Raw genomic sequence first — 22,798 nt, 5'->3', positions numbered from 1 at the left:
GGGCGCGAGACCAGGCCACACGGGCGCTGCGCCGGACCGCACGGGCAACGTGCCGAGCGGCTTGCCTGGTCGCACGGGTGACGTGCCTAGTGCCTTGTCGGCCGCATGGGCAACGTGCCGAGCGCCACGCCTGGTCACACGAGCGAGGGGTCGGTTCACGGTCAAACACGCGTAATGGCTCATGAATGGCACGATGCACGGCTCATGGCCATATTTCTTGAGCACGGGACGAGATCGGAACCGGATCTTACGTGTACAACACCTGGCACAAGGGTCAGGTACAATGGCCGGCACACGACCGGACACGTAGCCGGTCCATGGCCTGGCTGACGGGCACGATGGCCTGTCATGACCGGGCACATGGCCTTGGCCGGCGCGACTGGTAATTTTGCTCAGGCCGCAACCAAGCCACTAGGCACATGGCCTGGCACATGTCTCGTCCATGGCCTACCCAACTCAACGCAACGATCCGTGACCAAGCCACGTTCGAGTATCAACGACCCATGATCGACCCTCGGTTGTCATGTAGCCTCGTGAAATCCAGTACCCCGGAATTTAACTCATGGTCATCCGGGACTAATGCATGGCCGTGCGGTATCACCCGCGACCGACACATGCCGACACCGGACTGATCCACAGTTATCCTGGACCGTTCCACTAGCGGCCCTTATGGTCGAAGTGTCATTCTACAGTCATATTACTTTAATCATTTGCGTAGTCAGGGGGTCATTCCACTGTCGATCCCTAGGCCAATTCAAGGACAATCTTTCGATCGAACCATGATCAACCCTCAGTACACTCGTTCCGATCATGCTGTCCATTTCATTACCAACCCTCGGCTCGAGTTATCCGCTCATCCAGCTATTACTAGCCATTGGCTTCCTAGGCCTGAAATCGGGGATGTCACACATATATGGAGAGATATTAAAATAAAAATACATTCGAAAACTCCTGCGTCAAGTCACGTGACAAAATCGTGCTATGTCACGTGGCCGTCACATGGCAAACAGAGAGAGGTAAAGGGGACTGCGATGGCCACCCCTGCGGCAAAATTCTTTCCCGCTCTCTACTTCGCTCTCCTTCTCAAACCCTAACCACGATGAGTTCCTCGGACGACGACGACGACGACCCAAAGCTCCCTCACGACGTCGCCGTCAAGGTCCTGAAGCGGTTACAGGTGAAATCTCTTCTCCGATGCAGGTGCGTTTGCTGGTCATGGCGTTCCGCCATTGACGACCATTGTTTCGTGGCCTTCCACCTGAGCCACTCCGCTCTCGGTGCCTCCAATTGGTACCTCAGGTGTCTAGATTGGTACGCTCTCCTGTGGTCTCTGTTTCCCAACGAATCTCTTGCTTTGCCTTCCCAGTCATAAATTGAAATTCCGGTCGTTACTTTTCTCGGCTGTTACATGATTGTTGGTTGGTGTGATGGTTTGATCTGCGTCACGGAAACGTTCATTAATGGGTACGGCCGGACGATGTATTTGTGGAATCTGTTTACCGGAAAGCACAAGGCGGCTCGACGATCCGATCCGGGCCATTCGTCTCTTTTCATGGCGACTACTTATGAAGCTCTAGGGTTTGGCTTCGACGCTAGGTTGAATAACTATAAGATTGTACGGATTCTCTTTCTTTTAGATGATGGTCATCCATGCTTTGTGGGGACAAAGGCTCGGATCCAGATTTATTCACTCAGTACAGATTTTTGGATAAGTTTGGAGCGTGAGCTTCCTGCTTTTTGCGACGACGAACCCGCGGTCTTCTTGAATGGGAATCTGCACTGGATTGCTTTCAAGTTCGATGTTGTGCACAATGAGAGTAAATACGGATCGATACTCAGGTGAGGTGCTTGATGAAATGGCTCTGCCGCAAGAGACTTTTCACAAAGACAATGACGGTGTAATAGTGTATGCAGGAGTGTTGAATGACCTGCTGGCTGTGCTTATTAGCCATGGAGCTATGTCCAGCAGAACCGCATACCATTTGTTCCATTTGGGTTATGAGGGAATACGGCGTGCCTGAGTCTTGGACTAAGCTGTATTCTTTTGAGGCTTGTGGACTAGTAACAAGATTTGATGGCTCTACGGGGAATGGTGAGCTTCTGATGGAAATAAATGGTAAAGAACGAGTTTCTTGGGATCCAATCACGGGACAATACACAAATCTTCCGCTATCGACGCGCTGCAAGTTGGTCACTGTCGTAGAGAGCCTCGCTTCACTCTAGAGATGATTTAATGGATAAAACATTTACTGGTATGTCACATTGATTCTGCTTGCAGAAGAATTGAAAGGGACATGAATTTAGAAGGAATGATTCTACACATATTCGGCCCGGCCACAAAATATCCACCAGAAGGGGTGAGGTGGTGTTCATCTCTGCTATTGGTACTTCTTGCAAGTTTTAGAATGCATATATGCATTTTCACATTTAGTTGTTCTTGTTAGACTAGGCAAAGTGTGTTCTCTACAATTTGCACACAGAAGAACTTTGCATTTTAGTGGCCCAAATCAAAACTCGTCAAAACCCTGAAAACGAAATCTAATCTGATTTCGCCATATGCTTGCATATAAATAGTCATGAGCTCTCTGTTTCTTAAGAAGTGATGGAGAGCGAAGGGATATGAGATGGCCGGAGCTAGCATTTACAGCCAGAAAAAATCGACGGGGTTTTGGTTCTTTATCCCCCTTTTGTTGCAAAACGTGAGCGTGGTTATGAGCAGAGAGTGATGATGGTTTTTAACAGAAGGATGAGACGAGGAGGAAATGAACAAACAAAGCTGGCAATAGCACAGAGAGAGAGAGAGGACTTGGCTGAGTCCCACTGAGAGATTTATTGGAGGTAACACCAATATGTTGGGGGGGAATGGGGACAATGCTAAACAAACGCCTACATGCTTATAAAGTCAAGTGCATACAAGCGTGCATAAGTAGCATAAATAATATGTTTAAAATGAAATAGTAAGATTGTATACACGGTGTGCTTGTTATTATCTAAATAATTTAATGATTGGGATTATAAAAATCAAATCAATACGAAAATCAAAATTGCAATGGACTGTTGTCCCATTGAAAAGGGTCACCCTCGTGATCAATTATATTAGGTCTGCTTGTGGTTTACTCTGGACTATAGTTCCGAGACATTTTTAATTTAGAGAAATTTTGTTCAACTCCAAACTACTAAAAGAATCATCTGTGAACCCCAATAAATAAATAAAAAAGATGAGTGCTTAAGACATTTAACTGGTGAATACCATATTTTCATCAAAATGCACCTTCAAAAGTTCATACGAAAAAATCACATATGGTTTGATCCAAATCAATAATTCTAATTGAAATGCAAATGAAATTTAGTGAGTAAGAAGAAAATATAGAAAAAGATTAGCAGGATATAGAATGAAATACAACAAATTGAGATGAAAGACTTGACAAAAATGAGTATATCAATTTGTCGAGTCATTTTTTCTCTTTTTTATAATCTTTAAACACCCCTAAATTCGGAAGATGGCCATATAACTTGTTTAAATAATGTTGGCCGATTGATTAGACATGATGACATGCTTTCTAATTTCATTTTACAAGGATGGGTAGCTATGTTTTTTAATTCCGAGTAAATAATTTTATGCAATTGTTCCATTTACTTTCAACTCTTTAATATTTTCCCATCATAGTGTTGTATTTCTGAGGTTCAATTTAATGGGTTTTTGCCACAGTTCTGAATTAACAATCTCACACCACATAAAACTCAAAAGGCTACCATTTTTAGTCGGGACAAAAGTCAGGATATGATAAAAGTGGTTAATTGAGGCATTACGGATATTTTTCATTCTTATTTCCATAATTAATCTATTTTCATCAAATAAAACTTGAAACTTACGGTCCGAGTAATTTTCGGTTGCCACCCCAAGATAGACTGTGAGTGGTCACTAAAAAATTAACTTTTCTTCTTTGTCATTATCGTCCCTTCTTCTGGCCTCGGTTTTAGACACTTCCGTTGCTATGTGAAAAATGCAACCGCGGCTAATCATATTCTCTTTCTAGAGTGTCGGGCGACGGTGGGTTTGTCTCCGCACAGCCTCTCTCAAGCTCGGCTCGCTTCCCAATGCACACTCTCTCTCTCTCTCTCTCTCTCTCTCTCTCTCTCTCTCTCTCTCTCTCTCTTCTCCAATCGTCCTTTCCTTTCTAGCCCGAACGCTGCTCGTGTCCCGTTCCGTCTCAATCACGATTGAAGCTTCGCTTTCTTCGGCCCCCGCCGGTTCTCCGTCTCTGCCGCTTCCGACTCTCCAGGTTCTGGCACGTGCATCTAACCATTGTCGGCCGCAAAAAAAATTTCAAGTTTTAAGAAATGATAAAAAAAAAAATTAATAAATCTTTTATATGTTAATTGGTTTTCATGCACTCGCTACCTTTGCCGCGGTAAAGATACTCGGGGGCTAGTAATGTATCTAGGCTATATATGGAGAAGGATATTAAAAGAAAAATACTGTGGTAAGTCAGCAGGAGAGGAGAGCGTACATTAGGAAATTCCCGTGTCAAGTCACGTGACAAAATCGTGCAACGTCACGTGGCTGTCACGGGGCAAACACAGCACAGAGGCAAAGGGGACCGCGACGGCCGCTACTGTAGCAAATTCTTTCCGGCTTTTCTACTTCGCTCTTCTTCTCAAACCCTAACCACCATGAGATCCTCCTCCTCCGACGACGACGACGAAGACCCGAAGCTCCCTCACGACGTCGCCGTCGAGATCCTGAAGCGGTTGCCGGTGGAATGTCTCCTCCGATTCAGGTGCGTCTGCCGGTCGTGGCGTTCCGCCATCGACGACCCTCGTCTCGTGGCCCTCCACTGGAGCCACTCCGCTCTCGATGCCTCCAATTGGTATCTCGTGTGTCTAGATTGGTGCGATCGCCTGTGCTCTCTGTTTTCCAGCGAGTCTCTTACCCTGCCTTACCGGTCGCGAATCGAAATGCCCTTTGCTACTCCTTCTGGCTGTTACGATTTCGTTGGTTCGTGTAATGGCTTGATCTGCGTCGCAGAAGTTTCCGGATATGGCTATTGTAAAGCGATGTATTTGTGGAATTCGTTCACCAGAAAGCACAGGGCGGTTCCACGATCCGGTCTGCGCCATCAGTTTTCTTCCATGGAGGCTGGTCATGAATATCTAGGGTTTGGCTTCGACGCCGGGTCGAACGACTATAAGATTGTGAGGATTCTCTATTCTGAAGATGATAATCGCCAATGCTTTGGTGGGCCAAAGCCTCGAGTCGAGATTTATTCCGTCAGTACAGATTCGTGGAGAAGTTCGGAGTGTGAGGTTCCTGTTTTCTGTGACAACGGACCCGCGGTCTTCTTGAATGGGAATCTGCACTGGATTGCTTTCAAGTGCGATGTTGCGTGGGATGAGCGTGGATATGGATCGATAGTCTTGTTCGATGTCGCAGGTGAGGTGTTTGATGAAATGGCTCTGCCGGAAGTTCACGTGGACAAGGGCAGTTTGATGGTGTCTGTGGCAGTGTTGCACGACTCGCTGGCTGTGTTCATAAATCTCGTGGATGCAATTTTGTGTCCTGGACGGCATTCCACTTGTTCCATTTGGGTTATGGGGGAGTACGGCGTGCCTGAGACTTGGACTAAGCTGTATACTTTTGAGGCTTGTGGACTGGTAACAAAATTTGATGGCTTCACGAGGAATGGCGAGCTTCTGATGGAAATAGATGCTGGAGAACGAGTTTCCTGGAATCCAATCACGGGCCAATACGCAAATCTTCCACTATCGATCCATTGCGATTTGGTCAATGTCGTAGAGAGCCTCGTTTCGCTTTAAAGATGATTCGATTGCCATTACATTTACCGGTACGACAGATTGATTCTGCTGGCAGAAGAGTTGAAAGGAACATCTGAATTTAAGAAGAAATGATGTTATACATATTGACTCCGGCCACAAAATGAGAAGTAGAAGGATTGAGGTGGTGCCCCGTCTGCTTTTGGTACTTCTTGCAAGCTTTAGAATGCATATATGCATTTTCACATTTTGAGTTTTTCTTTAGACTAGGCAAAGTGTGTGCTCTCTTTGCAATTTGCAGCCAGAAGAACTTTGCGTTTTAGTAAGCCCAAATCAAAACCAATCAAACCCCGAAAACACGTATGCATATGAATTGTCATGCGCTCTCTGTTTCCTAAGAAGAGATGGAGGGCGAAGGGATCGAGATGGCCGGAGCTTGCATCAACAGCCATCAGAAATCGACGGGTTTTTGGCTCTTATCCTCCCTTTTCTACTGAATTGTAAGCATGGTTATGAGCTGAGGGGTGATGGTGGTTTTAACGGGAGAGATGAGACGAGGTGGAAATGGACAAACAAAGTATGCAATAGCAAAGAGAGAGGATCTAGGCCGAATCCACATAGAGGTTTATGGGACAAAGCTAAACAAAAGCCCACATACTTATAAATAAGGACAAGTGCATACACAGCACACAGATAATCTGTTTAAAATGAAATATTCGGACTGTGTACTCGATGTGCTTATAATTGTCTTAATAATTTAATGACTGGGACTGTAAAAGTCAAATCAAGATGAAAATCAAAAGACTATTCTTCCTTCATCTTAGTTGTTTTGACCGTCGCCTCATCGAAAGAGGGTCACTCTCGTGGTCAATTGTATGAGGCCTGCTTGTGGTTTGGCCCGACTATATTTCAACTCAAATGCGACATTTTAATTTAGAGAAATTTCGTTCTAACTCCAAACTACTAAAAGAATCACCTGTCATCCCCAAAAAGGAAATACATGAGTTTTTAAGACATTTAGGGTGCGCATGAATACCATTCTGTGCCCGGGAACTATTTCTGAACAGAAATGATTTTTTTTTATTATGTGCCCGGAAACAATTTCTGAGTATTTGAAGGCGTTTGATAAACTGTCCAAAATTTCTATTCCTAGAATAGAAAAGAACAAAAATGCGTATGGTAACTACACAAAATTTACGTTCCCAAATAATATTTTAATAATATTTTGAATTGTTTAAATTTTTTTCTTTCTACCCATTTTCTTCTTTGGCCATGGCGGCGCCGGCGACCGACGGCCGGCCGGCCATGCGCCAGGGCGGCGAGGGCGTCACGGCCCTCGCCGGCCGCCGCGAGAGACGAGGTCGCCCTCGCCGGCCGCCGGCGAGGGCCGGACCCTCGCCGCCCGGCGAGGCGACCTCGCCCGAGAGCGGCAAGGCTCGGCCTCACCCGAGATCGGCGAGGCCGAGCCTCGCCGTCGCGACCCACTTTGAACGATGTCGGCGTCGCGTGGGTCGCGACGGCGAGGCTCGGCCTCGCGGATCCGGGCGAGGCCGAGCTCGCGTCTCCAGGCGAGGCCGACCTCGCCGTCGCGGCCGACAGCGAGGCTCGGCCTCGCCCGGGCGGCGAGGATCCGCCTTCGCCCTCGCCTCCGCGGTGGCCGGCGAGGGCCGTGACGCCCTCGCCTCGCCGGTGGCGGCGAGGCCGTGACGCCCTCGCCCCACACTGCTGGGCCGGTTCTGCCGCAGCCGCCCCAATGAAGAACAACACAAAAATAAGAAAAGAAAAAAAGAAAAAGAAGAAAAAACGATTCTCAAAATTGTGCGAGAAACAGGAAACAACTTTTTTCTTCTTATTTCTCTTCCAAAATCAGCTTTCTTGGCACAAATTTTTGCAAAAATGTGCCCGGGAACAAAAAGTTTACCAAAAGCATTTCTGTTCCCAAACTATTTCTGGGAACAAAAGAACAGAAATTTTCACTGTTTGGCATGTTGCCAAACGGGCCATTAATTGGTGAATACCATCTTTCCATCAAAAGGCACCTTGAAAAGTTCATACGAAAAAATTGCATGTGACTTAATCCAAACCATGATTCTAATTGAAATGCAAATGAAATTTAGTGAATAAGACGAAAATATAGAAATTTTTTTTAGCAAGATATAGAACAGGTTTAATTTGGAAATACATCAAATTGAGACCAAAGACTAAACAAATTGAGTTCAATTTGTCAAGTCCTTATTTTTTTCTCTTTTTTTAATCTTTAAATGCCCCTAATTTCAAAAGACAACCCATATAATTTGTTTAAATTATGTCGGCTGATTGGTTAGACAAAATGATGTGCTTTCTAATTTCATTTTGCAAGAATGGGTTGCTATATTTTGAATTATGAGTCAATAACTTGGAAAAATTCCAAATGAGGGCTTAAAGTGGTCCTTGTGTCAAATAAAGACATGAAGTGTCATTATTTTCTCAAATAAGGATCTGAAGTGGCTATAACAGTTTCAAATAAAAGCCTAACCCCACTATCTCATCGGTCAACTAAATTTTCAAGCCGGTCAAGGTTAATTTTGTCAAAAACAATTTTAACATAAATTTTAGTTAAATTAAATATAATAATAATAATAATTTTTATTAAAAGAAAAAAGAAAAAATACCAGCAGGAGGGCTAACTCCTACTTGTGGCTACTCGATGGCCGGTGGAGTCGTCAACGCCTTAGCGAGGGGCGATGACCCTTGCCAACCAGAGGCGAGGGCAAAAGCGGGAGAGGGTGGCGACCCTCTCCCAGATGTGGACAAGGGTTGCCGGCCCTCGCTCGACATCGGATTTGGCGAGGGTTGCCCTCACCGGCCAAGCTCAGGCGAGGGCAAGGCGACCCTCGCCTGAGTCTGGCGACCGCCGCCTACCATCAACAAGCCCCGACAATGGCATGTGGAGGGAAGAGGAAAAAGAAAAAAGAAAAAAAATGAAAAGGAAAAAAATGAAAAATTATTCAAAAAAGTAAATGATGAAAATGCCCTTTGACCATCAAAGTCAAGTCGTTTTTTGATATTGATATAACCACTTAAGATTCTTATTTGAAAAAAATAATGGTACTTCATATCTTTATTTGACACAAAATTCACTTCATACTCTTATTTAGAATTTCTCCCAATAACTTTGTGCAATAATTCCATTTACTCTGGGCTCTATAATATATTTCCCATCATAATGTTGTATTTCTGAAGTTCAATTTAATGAGTTTTTGCCACAAGGCTTCGTTTCTTAGCTATGATAAAAGTCGAAATACGACAAAAAAAAAACGGTTAATACCACGAAAACCCTAAACTGGTAGACATGTGACAATTTTAACAAAAACTAGTACATTTATGACAAATTTACCTTCCGTTAAATTGACTTAATACCACGAAAATCACAAATCGGTACATCTGTGATAAATAGAGGGTAAAACTCTAAATCAGTACACCCGTCAACTGGCACATGTCATTCAACTTAGAAATTTGACGATAAAATTTAACGAAAAATAACGGAAAGTAAAATTATCACAAATATATCAGTTTGGAGTTTTTGGTAGTCAATAAATTAATTTAGGCTAAATTTATTATAAATGTACAAATTTGAAATTTTTTGTGATATTAATCCTAAAAAAAATTAGTTAAGGCATAATGAATATTGTCTTCTTATTTCCATAATGAATCTTATTTTCACGTGTACCAAAGAGAGCAAATAAAACTTGAAACCTTTATGGTCGCTAAAGACCGAGATAGACGGCCACGACAAGATAGACTGCGCTATCTTCTTCTCTTCTTCTTCTTCGTCGTCGTCGTCGTCGTCGTCGTCGTCCTTCTTCTGGCCTCGGTTTCAGACACTTGCATTGCTTTTGCGGCGAATGCAACCGCGACTGATTATATTCTCTTTCTAGAGCGTGGCGCGATGGTGGGTTTTTCTCCGCACAGCCTCTCTCGAGCTCGGCTCGCTTGCCACTGCACCCTCTCGCTCTTCTCCGGCCGTCCTCTCCTTTCTTGCCCGAACGCCGCTCGCGTCCCGTTCCGTCGCAAGCATGGCCGAAGAAGCTTCGCGTTCTTCGGCGGCCGCCGTGGGTTCTCCGTCTCCGCCGCTTCCGGTTCTCCAGGTACTGATGCCGCGTGTCCAAAACCATTGCCGGTTGGAAATTCTGATGGATATGTGCGTGGCCAATTTCGGGTTTTGAGAAATCGGCTCATAGCTTTCATTTACCTGGTAATGTTGAGGTATTACTCTGCTTTGGTGCTGAGAAATTGGAAGAATTTGTATTGGCTGAATTTAGTGGTTCTTTACATCCAATTATCCGGGAATTCTTAGAGATTTGGACTAGAAGTGGCATGTAATGTGTAGCTACTTTTCTTCATCAAATTGCAGTAGTATCATTTTTCATGGTCCTTTCTTCAGTCCCCTTTAGCAGCATTTGCTTGTTCTTCCCCCACTCTCCCCTCCACTTGGTAAGTTGCAGTTTAGTGTTCGCGTTTGCTCCTACTCTGACATGGTTTACTGGTGACCCTATTTATAGTTAGACTGAGGTTGTCTCTGAAATTCATATATGATTATCTTTTCAAGGAAATTCCCAACTGAGCAATTTTAGTGAAATCTTTTGATTTCTTGTCGAACCAACCATATATGAAATCATCGATGAATGTGATTTCGGATGCTCTGAAGGAAATGCAGTAACAAGTGGCTGCCGCAATTGCCTATTACCTGATCATTGAGTGAAAGATTTCAGTTCATCTTAATGGGTTATGAGATGTATAGGGTTGTCTAAGGAATTGGCTAAGACCCAGTTCCTTAGCGATCCATAATCAATTTTTCTTATCAACTAATTTTTAGTTATAAACTGCAATTTTTATGGGTGGGGTGCAAAATGAAATAGGAAAGTAGCAACTTTGAGAAGGAGATAAAGAAATGGTGGGTTTATTGGAATATTATATTACACAGAGGGACTTCTCCAGTCAAATGAGAGCTTCTCCTTGTATTGTTCTCTTTTTGGCTAAAGCAGGGAGGATTGCAGTTGTCTACAGCAGTCTTAGTGCTAAATGAGAATAGTAACATTGTGTTGCTATAACTCTTTATTCATTTGTACCAGAAAAAGAATTTTTTTTTTTGCTAAATGTTTTGATTATACTTCTTTGTCTTTTCATGTATTATAAGTGTGAAATGTGGTTATGGTCAAAGTTTCACTAAAATCTTTTGCAGCAGACCTTTGATTGTTCCTTAAACTATGATTCCAAGCTTTTTCTTGTTTTAATAAAGCTCCTGTAATAAGGCTAGGTTGTTACTGTACCAGTTTGGCTGGCATTAACTTAATAGCTTCAGTGTTATTATTTTAAGTTAGCAAATGGTAATGTCAAGCTAATGATGCAGTCATAGTGATATATGAACTTAAAGTTGATGTGATCATTGAATCATTGGCAGGATGGAATAATCACATTGATGCCGTAAAGGAGAAATACGATGTCATTGTAGTAGGAGGAGGACATGCAGGCTGCGAAGCCGCTCTTGCATCTGCGAGGATGGGGGCAAAAACTCTCCTTCTGACGCTGAACATTGATCGCATCGCATGGCAGGTCAGTGCTTTGTCTTCTTTAATTGTTTGGTACTTCAAACTGGGAAAGTTGCCTCATTACATGAAATTCTTTTCTGTTAATGCCTACACTTTGCAGATAAGTTCTGCTTTTCATGCACAAAAGGCCGAAAGGATTTCTAGTTTCTATGCGAACCAATTATAGATATCTCTTTGTCATGTGCAATTTTGCTAAACTAGAATGGAACTATTTTTGCATCTGTAACCGCCATCCTTGATTGGGATGATATCTACCCCACTTCCTCTTGACTCCATAATAGTTGGCCTTGTAAGGCTTGAATGAGCGGGGAACGAGACTTGAGAGATAATGCTCAGTTATCAATATTTCTCTGTTTTGGCAAGTGTTTCAATGATTTGTCAAGCATTACATCTAGAAGTTATTCTGATACCAGTTTTTTCCAGCCGTGCAATCCTGCTGTTGGTGGCCCTGCTAAATCCCAATTGGTACATGAAGTGGATGCACTTGGGGGAGATATTGGCAAGGTTGCTGACAGGTTAGTTATAGTTGTTATGCTAGCACACATACATACTCTCTCTCCCTCTCTCTCTCTCTCTGACACACACACACACACACACACACAACCAAACTACTACACTTCTCACTGTTGAACAAGTACAAGGAAGGCAATCTTGCGGATGTCAAGTTTCAACAATGAGCATGGTCATTGCCTTGAGTAGCGAGGCTGCATAATTCTGACTACGGCCTCCTTGGGAATAGTTGGCAATGAAAGGGGAAGGATGAAAAAGATAAATCGAGATGTAGTAGGAGAGTCACTTGGAATGTTTGGACAATCTTATGAATTCTACAATTTGTATGACCGGACATCAAATTAATACTTGTTTATCTTATTTCTTTTCTTCCCTGTAGTGCCTAATCAAGAGTTACTTTCGTGTTCTATACAATCTGCCCTTGTCCAAAATAGTAGACCATCTGTGTTCTATCTTCCTGATTAGCTATTTATTGCATTATCTCAAATTTTTGTGCTTGAGCCTTTTAAGGGAGGTGCTTTGTTCGTATGCAGATTAATTTTGATTGATTTTGAAGCCTTTATCGCTTTGTTCTTTGATGACTTTAACTTTCCATGTTATGCTTTAGGTGCTATTTGCAAAAGCGCGTTCTCAACATGTCTAGAGGTCCTGCAGTTCGTGCATTGCGTGCTCAGACTGATAAAAGGGAATATGCTCTCGAAATGAAAAAGATAGTGGAAAGGCAAGTCCCTTCTTTTCCTCTTCAGGTGCGCAATTACATACTTGATGAAAACGTACTATAGGGTTTTACTACAATTCAGAAGTAGCTTCATTTCACTCTTTTGAATTACTTGATAGGTTTTACTTATAATAGGACTTAATCGCTTTGAGAACCCATATTTACATCTTCAATGATTGTCCTTGATTGATGTGTATAGCAATTAGGAGAATTCAGCTGATATTAAGTCTTTTAAAGCCGACTTTGATGAATTGCTGACTCTCAAATGTTTTTTCTTCTTTGCTTTGAAAGTGTTTCTGGTCTTAGAATTAAGTTGGGGACAAGTGAAATCTTAATGAGAATTCCTCCATCAGCTGAAGGTGATTTCGTTGGGTTGAGAAAGTTGATATTCTTGCTGTTTGTGTTGGCTGCGAGGTTGGGGCTCTTCGTCTAAAATACTCAGGTTTCCCTTTGGGTGCCTATTAGGACATAAGGAAGTGTGGAATCATATCTTGAAAAGACTTGAGAAGTGTCTAAGTTGTTGGAAGAGAACTAATCTTTTGAAAGGAAAATTTTGCTTGATTGTGGTTTTCTCTTTTTTTCAGATTACATTTTGACTATCCTATTCCTTGGCCTGTAGCATTGGAGAGCTTATGGGCTTGGGTAGCTACATGATGAACATAAGTTTCATTTGGTCAACTGGAAGTCTGGAACACTAATTGCTCTCTTCACGGAATTGGTATCATGGTCTTTGGAAGTGTGTATGTGGTTGTTATATAGAAATATAATGGAAAAGGATCGCATTCTTGTAGTGGATGGATTAGATTTGAAGAAGGTGATCCTGGCAAAGTTTGATTTGGCACAACATTTGGTGTCGCTATCTCCCTCTTAAATCTTGCTTCCTTTCTCTCTTTGCATCTTCTATTGATCAGAGAACGCTCTTTTCTCTGATATCTTATATTCACAAACCGGTAATGCCTGGTGGAATTTGTTAAAGATTATCCCATATTGCTTGTCGATGGAGTTTCAATGGGTGTGCTCCCTCCACTAATAGCTTAAGCTTTTGGGTTGGAAATATTAACCTAATATCAAAACCAAGTTTCCGCCCTAGTTTATTTCTCGTGTGGCTCCCAATTCATCAATCCCATGTGCCTTTATCAATCCGATGTGCACATGAAAGAGGGTTTAAAGTTTATCCCACATCGCTTGTTTATGGGGTTTCAATGGGCCCTATATGCATATTGTCTCCATCCACCGAATAGCTTAAGGTTTTTGGTTGGATTTTGTAACAAAATCCTATTGTTTGTAGGAATTTTCATGACCAAGAGTTTGACGCTATCATCTTGTTTTTTTCCTTCTTGTTATAATGGTAATTACATGGTCTGTTGGATGACAAGTTATTGGTTTCTTTCCAAAAGTATGATCTCCTTTGTTATTGTTTAGCCATGATAAGTTTCGTCGCTAGCCCTTTCAATCAATTCTCTCTAAAGCTATTTTGCAGACCAGTAACCTATTTTCAAAAATCTCATTCTTCTACTGAAAGACAGCTTGGAAGTTGGATAAAGTTCTCAGAATGAGATTCTTAGTAAGAGAATTTCCTTTTAATAGACTTGTGCTGCTTTTGTAAAGCATCAGAGAAGTATGTTGTTTACATTTTCCTCCCTTGGAGCGCTGCTGCCTGTAGCTTCTTTTGATGCATTTGGACAGAACTGCCTTTTTCCATTTTAGTTGCTTGCAAGTGATATGGTCTTCATGCACTAATTTTCCATTCCCATACTTATTTCTTCGAGTCCTTTTCATTTCTTGTTGTTACCGTGTTTTTGCTATAAATCCACATAGAAAGAGTATAATCACAATTCGTATTACTACAACTCTATACCCAGATACACCACCTCCTTTTTGTCTCCCCGTTCTTCTATGTATCTAATAAAATCTTTACTTAATATACAACTCAAAAAGATCTTTTGTTGTGTATGTGTACATGTGCAATGTGCAATCAGAGGTGACACGTGCTTGTCTTCAAAAATTCGAATTGTGAGATCAGCATTGTTGCTCACAAAGTTTTCATTTTGCAAATAGGTAGATATTTCTTCTTACGATTTTTTAAGTACAAATACTCGTGGCAACTAATTTGACCATCTAAAGTTAAGATGTTTGAGTTTGGTGTAAACATGGTTGTTATTTTTATGGGACATTCTACTTCACTCTTTTGTTCTTCTTATCATTGACTAATTTTATGAATTTTCAGCACTCCAAATCTTTCTATTAGAGAGGCAATGGTGACGGATGTCTTGCTTGGAAAGAACGATAATGTCGAAGGTGTCTGTACATTTTTTGGAATGAATTTTTATGCACCCTCTGTAGTCCTCACCACTGGAACTTTCATGAGTGGTAAAATTTGGGTTGGTAGAACCTGTATGTCTGCGGGAAGAGCTGGTGAGTCAGCTTCACATGGGCTCACCGAGAATTTGCAGCGTCTCGGATTTGAAACTGATAGACTAAAAACTGGAACTCCAGCTCGTGTGGACTCTCGTACTGTAGATTTTTCTGGACTGGAACCCCAGCGTGGAGATGAAGAGGTATTTCATTCATTGTCCTATGTTGGTTTTAGTAATCAAATAATGTATACTCGCTGCAAGTAACGCACAGTTCTTGTTTTGGCATACAGCTTCAGTGTGGCATACATAATAACAAAAGACTGATGTTAGTCTCTTATTAGTTACTATTCAGCAGCATTGGGATGTTTTTTAAACTGAGTTGAGTTCATCTCTGAAATTGCAGGCTAATATATTAAATAAGTCATACTGCAATGGTGCGGAGATTTATTCAAAAGAATAACAAAGATCCTTTTCTTCTTTTCCCATGCATTTCTCAGCTTTTGTCTTCTGTTCTCTAATGTTGTGCTTTAATGTGGACTAACCACTAACAGATCAGCTGGTTCAGCTTTGACCCTGAATTTCATACTGAAAGAGAACAAATGTGCTGCTATCTTACGCGAACAACAAAGAGCACGCACCAGCTAATCAAAGAGAATTTGCATGAAACCCCTACTTATGGTGGATGGGTTGAAGCTAAAGGACCTAGATATTGCCCTTCAATTGAAGATAAGGTAAGACAAGGTACATCTTGCTGTTCCTTGCCCTCCTTATTGTTTGATAGTTTAATTTTCCTGCCCGCTCTTTGATGGTTAGCCTAGTTGCATAATTGTGGAGTACATTTTTAACCAAAATAAACCAGACAGTGCACTTCACCAATTTTTTGGCACTTCTGTCTAAGCCTTGGTAACATCTAGCAGGCTAGCTAGCTCCTTTAGTATGCTTATGGTGTGTGTTCTCTTTGAGTTTTGCTTGTATTCAGTCTGGCAAGTCCATTCTTTTCTTATTGAAAGTGAACTTTGGCTAGAGGCTCGTGCTTTGGATGCCTCTACCTATGCAATTTTCTTCAATAACCAAATATATGAGGCATTTTCTCTGAAAATAGTACTAACCCAGTCGCAGATCAATTTTGTGTGTGATTTGGTGCACATCTTTGGCAAAATAGGAGGTTTTGAAGCAGTTGATTACTGTTAGATGGACATCTTTCTGGATGCCTTCAAATGTTCAGCATGTCACTCTCTCAGATTCCTTCCTCCTTCAACTTGTTCCTTCTTGCGCCTTTCTGCTACTGATGTGTCCTTTTCTGTCCATGGTGATTTTTTTTCCTCAGAAAATACGGTGATTTATTTTGATGTAATGGGGCCTTGAACTTCTATGCAAACTAGGTGCTATCATTTAATAAGAATATTGTCTTCGACTTATATGCCCACACATTGAGCCGAATTAAGCTGTGTTTGTATTTGATGTTCACATGCAGAAATGTAACCTTTTTGTTGTGTGATCACTTTCTCATTTTTATGAGCATGACATTTCTGTGTATTAAATGAGTTAATTCCATAGAATTGATGTTGGGCTTTCTTCTATGACTACGGTGTAATCTTCTATCATTTTTTAATTATGAAAGCCTAATCCATTTTCCGTTTTTTCCTTCCACGGTGTCCTTTTCCAATTTTCTCTCTCAAGAATCTGTAGGCGTAGACAATGCTTGTAAGCTGGCAAAGTTATATTCTAGTGAAGGACTAGCATTTTTTGAAGTGTTGTACAAACTTAGAACTGGTCCAATTGTTAAAGTGGATCCTCTTTCTGCTTTTCACCTATCTTCTCTCATGCTTCATTGGTATCTTTATAGGGATTGCTTCTCTTAGTGTGATTCATCTCATGCTTTTTGTGATAGCAAGTTATGAGCAGTAAAGCCTACTTGCTATATCAGCCAAAAAAGGCCCCTGTTTGTTCATATTCCTTGGTCTCTCTGTTTTACTCCTACTCTTTTATTAGTTAAGTAATTCTAAACATCCTTTAATTGAATTCTAACATTTCCATGAACCTCCCTTTTAGATTACAAAACATTCAGTAGGCCTCTGATTTCAATGAGTGGAATGTGCGTAGTGTTCGCAATTGGTGGAATATTGATCTAGTGGCATTTCCTATGTGATATTTAGGCATTTTTTTCACAGAATATGCTGTTCTTTTGCAGATTGTTAGATTCAAAGATAAAGAGTCCCATCAAATTTTTCTTGAACCAGAGGGTCGTACTGTGCCAGAGCTCTATGTGCAGGTGGCTTTTTCTTACTATCTTTCTCCATAAAGCAGTGAAATAGATAGGATTGGCTTAGCTCAGAGAATGTGCCTATTCTTTCGTTGGATATCTTTTCCTTGGCTGGCCTTCTTTGAATTTTGAGCAAATGCAAGTGGCTCCACAGTTTTGCTGATTACAATCTTCTCTCTGTCGAGTATGCACTTGTAATCTGCAAAAAACATGGACTTATAGGATCTTTCTTAAGTTATGTTTTGCGTGGTACATCCTTGGGCAATCTGCAGATGTTCGATTACCCCCTTGTGTCACCGTGGCTGTTCTTGATGCACCTTACAAAGCTTATCCCATCAGATCAGGGTGCATGGGCGATTTTCATGTGGTGATAGGAATTTGTGGGTTGTGGACACCTAAGGGGGCATCATCTAACAATCTAATAGTATCACCAGATGGAGGTGCACAAGGGATATGCATATGCTGTGGCCTCCATCGGTGGAAATCCTTAATGTTAAGCGCACCGCTTCACTCAGAACTGTCTTATTTGATTTATTTATGGTACTGTACTTTATGGCAGTAAATTGCTATCCCTTTTACACACATCAGGAACTTGTGTTATGCTTTAACTTGGGAAGATATGATTGTTTGATTTGACTTGTACCAAGAAAGCTTTGGTTATTTTCAGCCAAAAAACGGACAAGGCTGTACCTTTACCCTTTTAGATAATCAAAGCTGATTATACATATATGGTCTTTAGTGAAATAATAGCTGGACAGAAAGTAATTCGAGTATCTAGTATTCTCAAATCTATTGTCCCTCTCTGCTCCTGTGATTGTTTTACTTGTATCTGTTATTTAAAGAGAACGGCGATGATGAAGACAAAGACTTTCTCTGACAGGGATTCTCGACTGGTTTACCAGAGCAGCTGCAATTGCCTCTCCTGAGAACTTTACCTGGACTTGAGAATTGTTCAATGCTAAGGCCAGCTTATGCTGTAGAATATGATTACTTACCTGCTCATCAATGTTCTAGGTCTCTGATGACCAAAAATATCCTGGGACTTTTCTTTTCTGGTCAAATAAATGGAACAACGGGCTATGAAGAAGCTGCTGCACAGGTGATTGGCTTTTCAACACTAAATCTTACTCTGAAAATTATGCAATTGGCAAGGTCTATGGTTTAAGTACTTGAATGCTGTGTTTAGCGTTTTAACAACTTTTGCTATCTGTCTCTAGTCTCGTATTACCTGATATTTGGCTGAAGGCAAAAGGCAATTTTGCTAGTCCTGGATAATATTTAGCTAGACCTTTATAACTTTATTTAGATAAATTTTCAGGGTATCATATCTGGAATCAATGCTGCTAGATATTCAGATGGGAAGCCTCTCATTGTGCTTGAGCGAGAAAGTAGTTATATAGGGACCTTAATCGATGATCTTGTCACCAAAGACCTCAGAGAGCCATATCGAATGCTGACGAGGTATATTATGTTGGTTTGATCAGTTTTTTTCACTTTTTTTTAATTTCTCCTATAAATTTTGGTATCAAATGTCGCCGGCTAGTCTTTGTTAAATTTAATGGCGTCACGATTACAACTAATATGGAAGTTCTTTAGCAAATATGCAACTTCTCAACGTTCCTTTTTCTGGTTTTTCTCATTGAGCACAGATTTTACCTTCAACGTCGAGTTTCGTTCTCATTGTTTTACTAACCTGTTGTATGCATAGAATTTTGAAATTCGTTAGCAAGAAGCAAAATTCTTGAAAGGGAATGCCTAGGATATGTAATTTCATGCATGTCTAGAAGATAATGTCTTTCTCTTGCACCCAATGCATCACATCTCTGCTTGCAGGATTCTAATTTCGATTAGAGACATATTAAATGTGCAGGATTAAAATGACGATTATTTATTGACGAGTCTGCTCATTACTTAGTGCTGGAAACTTTCCATTCATCCTGCCTATGTAGTCATTTTATAGAGTTACCTTAAATTCCTTGTCCAATTTTTCTGTAGTTCTCACAATAGAGTTGGTAATATGAGTTTCTTGATAGGATTATATCTCCCAATTTTTGTACTTATTTAATTGTCTATGTTTTTCTTCATTCAGCCGTTCAGAACACCGGTTGCTTCTTCGAGCAGATAATGCTGATAGTCGCCTCACTCCTTTGGGACGGGAGATTGGGTTAATAGATGATAGACGCTGGAAACTTTACCAAGAGAAGCAAGCTCGAATTTCAGAGGAAAAAGAGCGGCTTAAAAGTGTCAGGATATCGGGTACATGTTTTTCCCAAGGGCAGTGTCTGTCTGTATCTCAGAATGAACAAAAGAGACTTAAGGATCCCAATACTTTTCCTTTCACATTGGAGCATCTTAATGCTTTGTTTGGGAGAGGGACGAATGAAAAGGTTGAAGAAATTTGGGTTTTTTTTTTTAAAATTTTGGGTTCATTTCTCATGAAAAACGCTAATTTTACCCCAATTCCTATATCCCCCCCACACCCTTTCCCAAACAAAGAATAAATTACATGAGACGGGATATTTTTGCAAATTAACCCATGTAAAAACCCTCTTCTGAAATTGTCCTTTTTGACAAATGACGGACCTGTTTGGTTCAATGGTAATGCACTATCATTGGCCATTGCATGTTGCATAATTTGTGTTCTGAATGTGACAACTACATGGGAAAACACTAACCTTTGGCCATAGTTTTGCAACCTCCATTGTGATGGTTAACTCTTTGACCATGATGATTGCTTTGCTTGTTTCTCTATGCTATGTACGGAAATTTGGGGAAAATGGAGGTGAAGAAAATTTGGGTGGAAAATTTTGAAAAATTTTAAATTCTTGCGAGTAGGGAGAAGAGGGAAAATTTAAAGTAGTGGACATTTTCCTCTCCCACCTTGCTTCCAAACATAGCCTAAAGAAGTTAAATATGAATTCAAGCATTGCTTACTTAGACCTGGCTAATTTGCTTCATGAGCATGCATATAGAATGTGCTTTTATGTACAAATTGATGGATGGATTGCATGCCTAAAGGCACACATGCGTTTTTTGTGGAGACAATAGGATGGGTCACATAAGACTGAATACCATGTAAGATTGTGATTTTAATCAGGAAGCTGGTATTCTTTAAGGGTGATGGTCTTCATAGTGTGTAACTAGTTTCTTAGTGCTATGTCATATATCACTATTTAGACCTGGCTTCTAGAATCGCAGTGTATCCCTGTCTTTAGATTTCGAACGTTTACAAGTTCATGAGTTTGTGCATTCATAGTCAAAATGTCAGGATGACTTTGTTTTCCCCTTCTAATTCTTACTTCCCAGGAGGAGACTTGGCAGCTGATGTTACCCGCTTGTCTACTCAGCCTGTGAAGGATTTTTCAAGTCTCGAGAGTCTTCTCAAGAAGCCACACATACAATACAAAATCCTCGATGTGCATGGTTTTGGCAATAAAAACCTTACCCGAATGGAGAAAGAATGCGTCGAGATTGATGTCAAATATGAAGGATTCATTTTGCGCCAAAAAAGTCAACTCCAGCAGGTGGATAACCCTTGATATCTTGTTTTGGGCTTTAGTTGTTTCGATAGTTTTGGTTTATAATCCATCTTTCCCCCTAAACCAGCTTTGGACCTTGTTAGCACTGAAATTTGCAAATTGATGTGTATTTAATCATGATATGCTCTCTCTCATTTGGCTTGCAGATGGTCCATCAACAACATAGACCACTTCCTGACGACTTGGATTACTATGCTATGACTACTTTGTCTCTTGAAGCAAGGGAGAAACTCTCCAAGGTTCAATTTTTTCTACTCTATTATTTCAATTGACATCTTTATGGATTATCAAATGGAGCATATCATTAACATAGTACACTCAGGAGGTTTAGAATTATACCAATTTACCTGGCGATGGAAGAAATGCATGCGCGCAAGAGTATATGCTGTTTAGGTGGGCCAATGGAAACCCATGCGTGCATGCGAGAGCACATTAAGTTTCTGGCTAGATTACTAATCCAATAAAATTGAAGAAGGGAAAATGACATAAAGAGTCCATGAATTTTGATTCTATGTACAATTTGGTCCCTGAACTTTTGGTACATGTTCAATATTGTCCCTGAATTTTATAAAAATATTCAATGTAGTCATTCCATTAATTCAAGTTTAGGGACTATACTGTACATTTTCATATAGTTCAGGGACTAAATTGAACATGTACTAAAAGTTGAGGAACCACATTGAACAAATTAAAAGCTCAGGGACCACATTGAATATTAGGCTAAAGTTCAAGGACTACATTGAACAAATCAAAAGTTCATGGACTATTTATGTCATTATCCCATTGAAAAACTATTCAATTAAATTGGATTTGCATTGTGATTTCAAACTAGTAACCCGTTCTCTTTTTGGCTTATTCTCTGTGGAGGTCTCTCCTTTGTCTCTTGACGTTTCCTTCATCTTATGTTTGGTTAGTTGCCAGAGCTGTCTTTGTGCTACATCAATTAGTTATTGCAGTTTATGAGTTACAAATATACCAAATTGCTGTCACATAAAATTTAGGAGAAAGAATATTGACTATCAGTCATGTGACGTGCTCTAAATAAATACAGTTAAATCAAAATTTGGGAAGAGGAGTGAACAGTTCTTGGGTGGTAGAGTATCGAGTCCGTTCTGGAACTAACCTATAGGAGATTCTCAACTTTTGGGATCCGAAACCTATCATTTCATTTTGTATAAACTCCTAATAACTTGGAACTTTCCGGTTATACTGGTTTCAGGATATTTTATGTCATTTCCAAATTTTTTCAAATGAAAATGATAATTCATCGAACAATGAGTAAATGTTTTTTTCTTATATCATTCTTATGCTGGCAGGTAAGGCCACAGACTATTGGACAAGCAAGCAGAGTGGGTGGAGTAAGCCCAGCTGATATGACTGCTCTTCTTATCATACTTGAATCTAACCGGAGGAGTGTTCAGGAACAGAGGAGACAGCAGTTACTGATTTCTGTCAAGGATGAAAACGGGCAGGTCAAGTCTAAAGCTTCTATAGTGTAAGCTATTAGCTTCTGATGATATCCAGGAGCTGCTGCATGTGGACCATGTCTTGATGCAAGGCTGTCTTGAATAAGCTTTGTACCCATCTGCTTTGCCTGGGCACCACTCGAGCCATCAAGAAATTGGGAAACAGATGGATTACGCAATGCTTTTAGTCCTTATATCCTCTCATAACATCAAAAAGTTTATCGGAAGCACAAGATCTGCAACATAGCTGGAATACTGGGAGCATCTATTATTAGCTGCCCGATACATTGAAATGATGATAAAGTACCATCATGTCACAGCCATTTTGACAACGTGGAGGTGCCTTTTCACTCTCTTGTCCCGTCATCATAGACTTCCCTCATGATCGTAGTAATTTTCAATTAGATGATCGAGGGTTTGTCCATGATTTAGTCCTAGTGTACTGCAACGCTATTATTCTGGCACGGCCAATACAATACGTCCTTTTTTAGGTACCGATTCCTAGTGCTCCAGTGAATTGTTATTGTGATTGCTGTAAACTGATAATTTGTTGATTGAATTTGGACGAAGATGGAGATAATT

General features: G+C 40.9%; 2 protein-coding genes and 1 pseudogene across 4 annotated transcripts; all 3 read left to right on the top strand.

Annotated features, from left to right (window-relative positions):
* Window positions 1-1,078: 1,078 nt before the first annotated feature.
* Window positions 1,079-2,707, top strand: LOC115682463 (F-box/kelch-repeat protein At3g23880-like; annotated as a pseudogene).
* A 1,554-nt stretch (window positions 2,708-4,261) lies between these two features.
* Window positions 4,262-22,798, top strand: LOC115682416 (uncharacterized). Of its 3 annotated transcripts, none has more exons than XM_056303202.1 (13): window positions 4,262-4,283; window positions 11,216-11,367; window positions 11,787-11,878; window positions 12,481-12,594; window positions 14,819-15,149; window positions 15,500-15,679; window positions 17,140-17,220; window positions 18,092-18,310; window positions 18,530-18,672; window positions 19,301-19,467; window positions 20,518-20,735; window positions 20,897-20,989; window positions 22,067-22,798. In XM_056303202.1, the coding sequence occupies exons 2-13, from the start codon at window positions 11,314-11,316 to the stop codon at window positions 22,247-22,249; spliced, it is 1,875 nt and encodes a 624-aa protein (XP_056159177.1). In that variant the 5' UTR covers window positions 4,262-4,283; window positions 11,216-11,313; the 3' UTR covers window positions 22,250-22,798. The 3 variants fall into 3 exon arrangements, with proteins under 3 accessions (XP_056159177.1, XP_030462482.1, XP_056159178.1); XM_030606622.2 differs by lacking the exon at window positions 4,262-4,283 and adding an exon at window positions 9,551-9,902; XM_056303203.1 differs by lacking the exon at window positions 4,262-4,283 and having other exon boundaries at window positions 11,267-11,367; window positions 11,839-11,878.
* On the top strand, window positions 4,652-6,129 carry LOC115682422 (F-box/kelch-repeat protein At3g23880-like). Its single transcript, XM_030606638.2, has one exon. The coding sequence runs from the start codon at window positions 4,675-4,677 to the stop codon at window positions 5,815-5,817; it is 1,143 nt and encodes a 380-aa protein (XP_030462498.1). The 5' UTR covers window positions 4,652-4,674; the 3' UTR covers window positions 5,818-6,129.

This window comes from Syzygium oleosum, unplaced genomic scaffold, assembly GCF_021117445.2.
Source record: "Syzygium oleosum isolate NSW1041296 unplaced genomic scaffold, Sole_v2.1 Sole_v2.26, whole genome shotgun sequence".
Lineage (NCBI taxonomy): Eukaryota > Viridiplantae > Streptophyta > Magnoliopsida > Myrtales > Myrtaceae > Syzygium > Syzygium oleosum.
Note: the sequence above shows the minus strand (reverse complement) of the source record. Positions and strands in the feature narration are given on the sequence as shown.

What these genes read in the sequence shown, in the direction of transcription:
- LOC115682416 (XM_030606622.2), top strand. Translation starts at nt 9,704, where the DNA reads ATGGTGGGTTTTTCTCCGCACAGCCTCTCTCGAGCTCGGCTCGCTTGC. An exon ending in GCCCTTCAATTGAAGATAAG is followed by an intron (nt 15,680 to 17,139) that starts GTAAGACAAGGT and finishes GTTCTTTTGCAG; the next exon opens with ATTGTTAGATTCAAAGATAA. An exon ending in CAAGGGAGAAACTCTCCAAG is followed by an intron (nt 20,990 to 22,066) that starts GTTCAATTTTTT and finishes TTATGCTGGCAG; the next exon opens with GTAAGGCCACAGACTATTGG.
- LOC115682422 (XM_030606638.2), top strand. Translation starts at nt 4,675, where the DNA reads ATGAGATCCTCCTCCTCCGACGACGACGACGAAGACCCGAAGCTCCCT.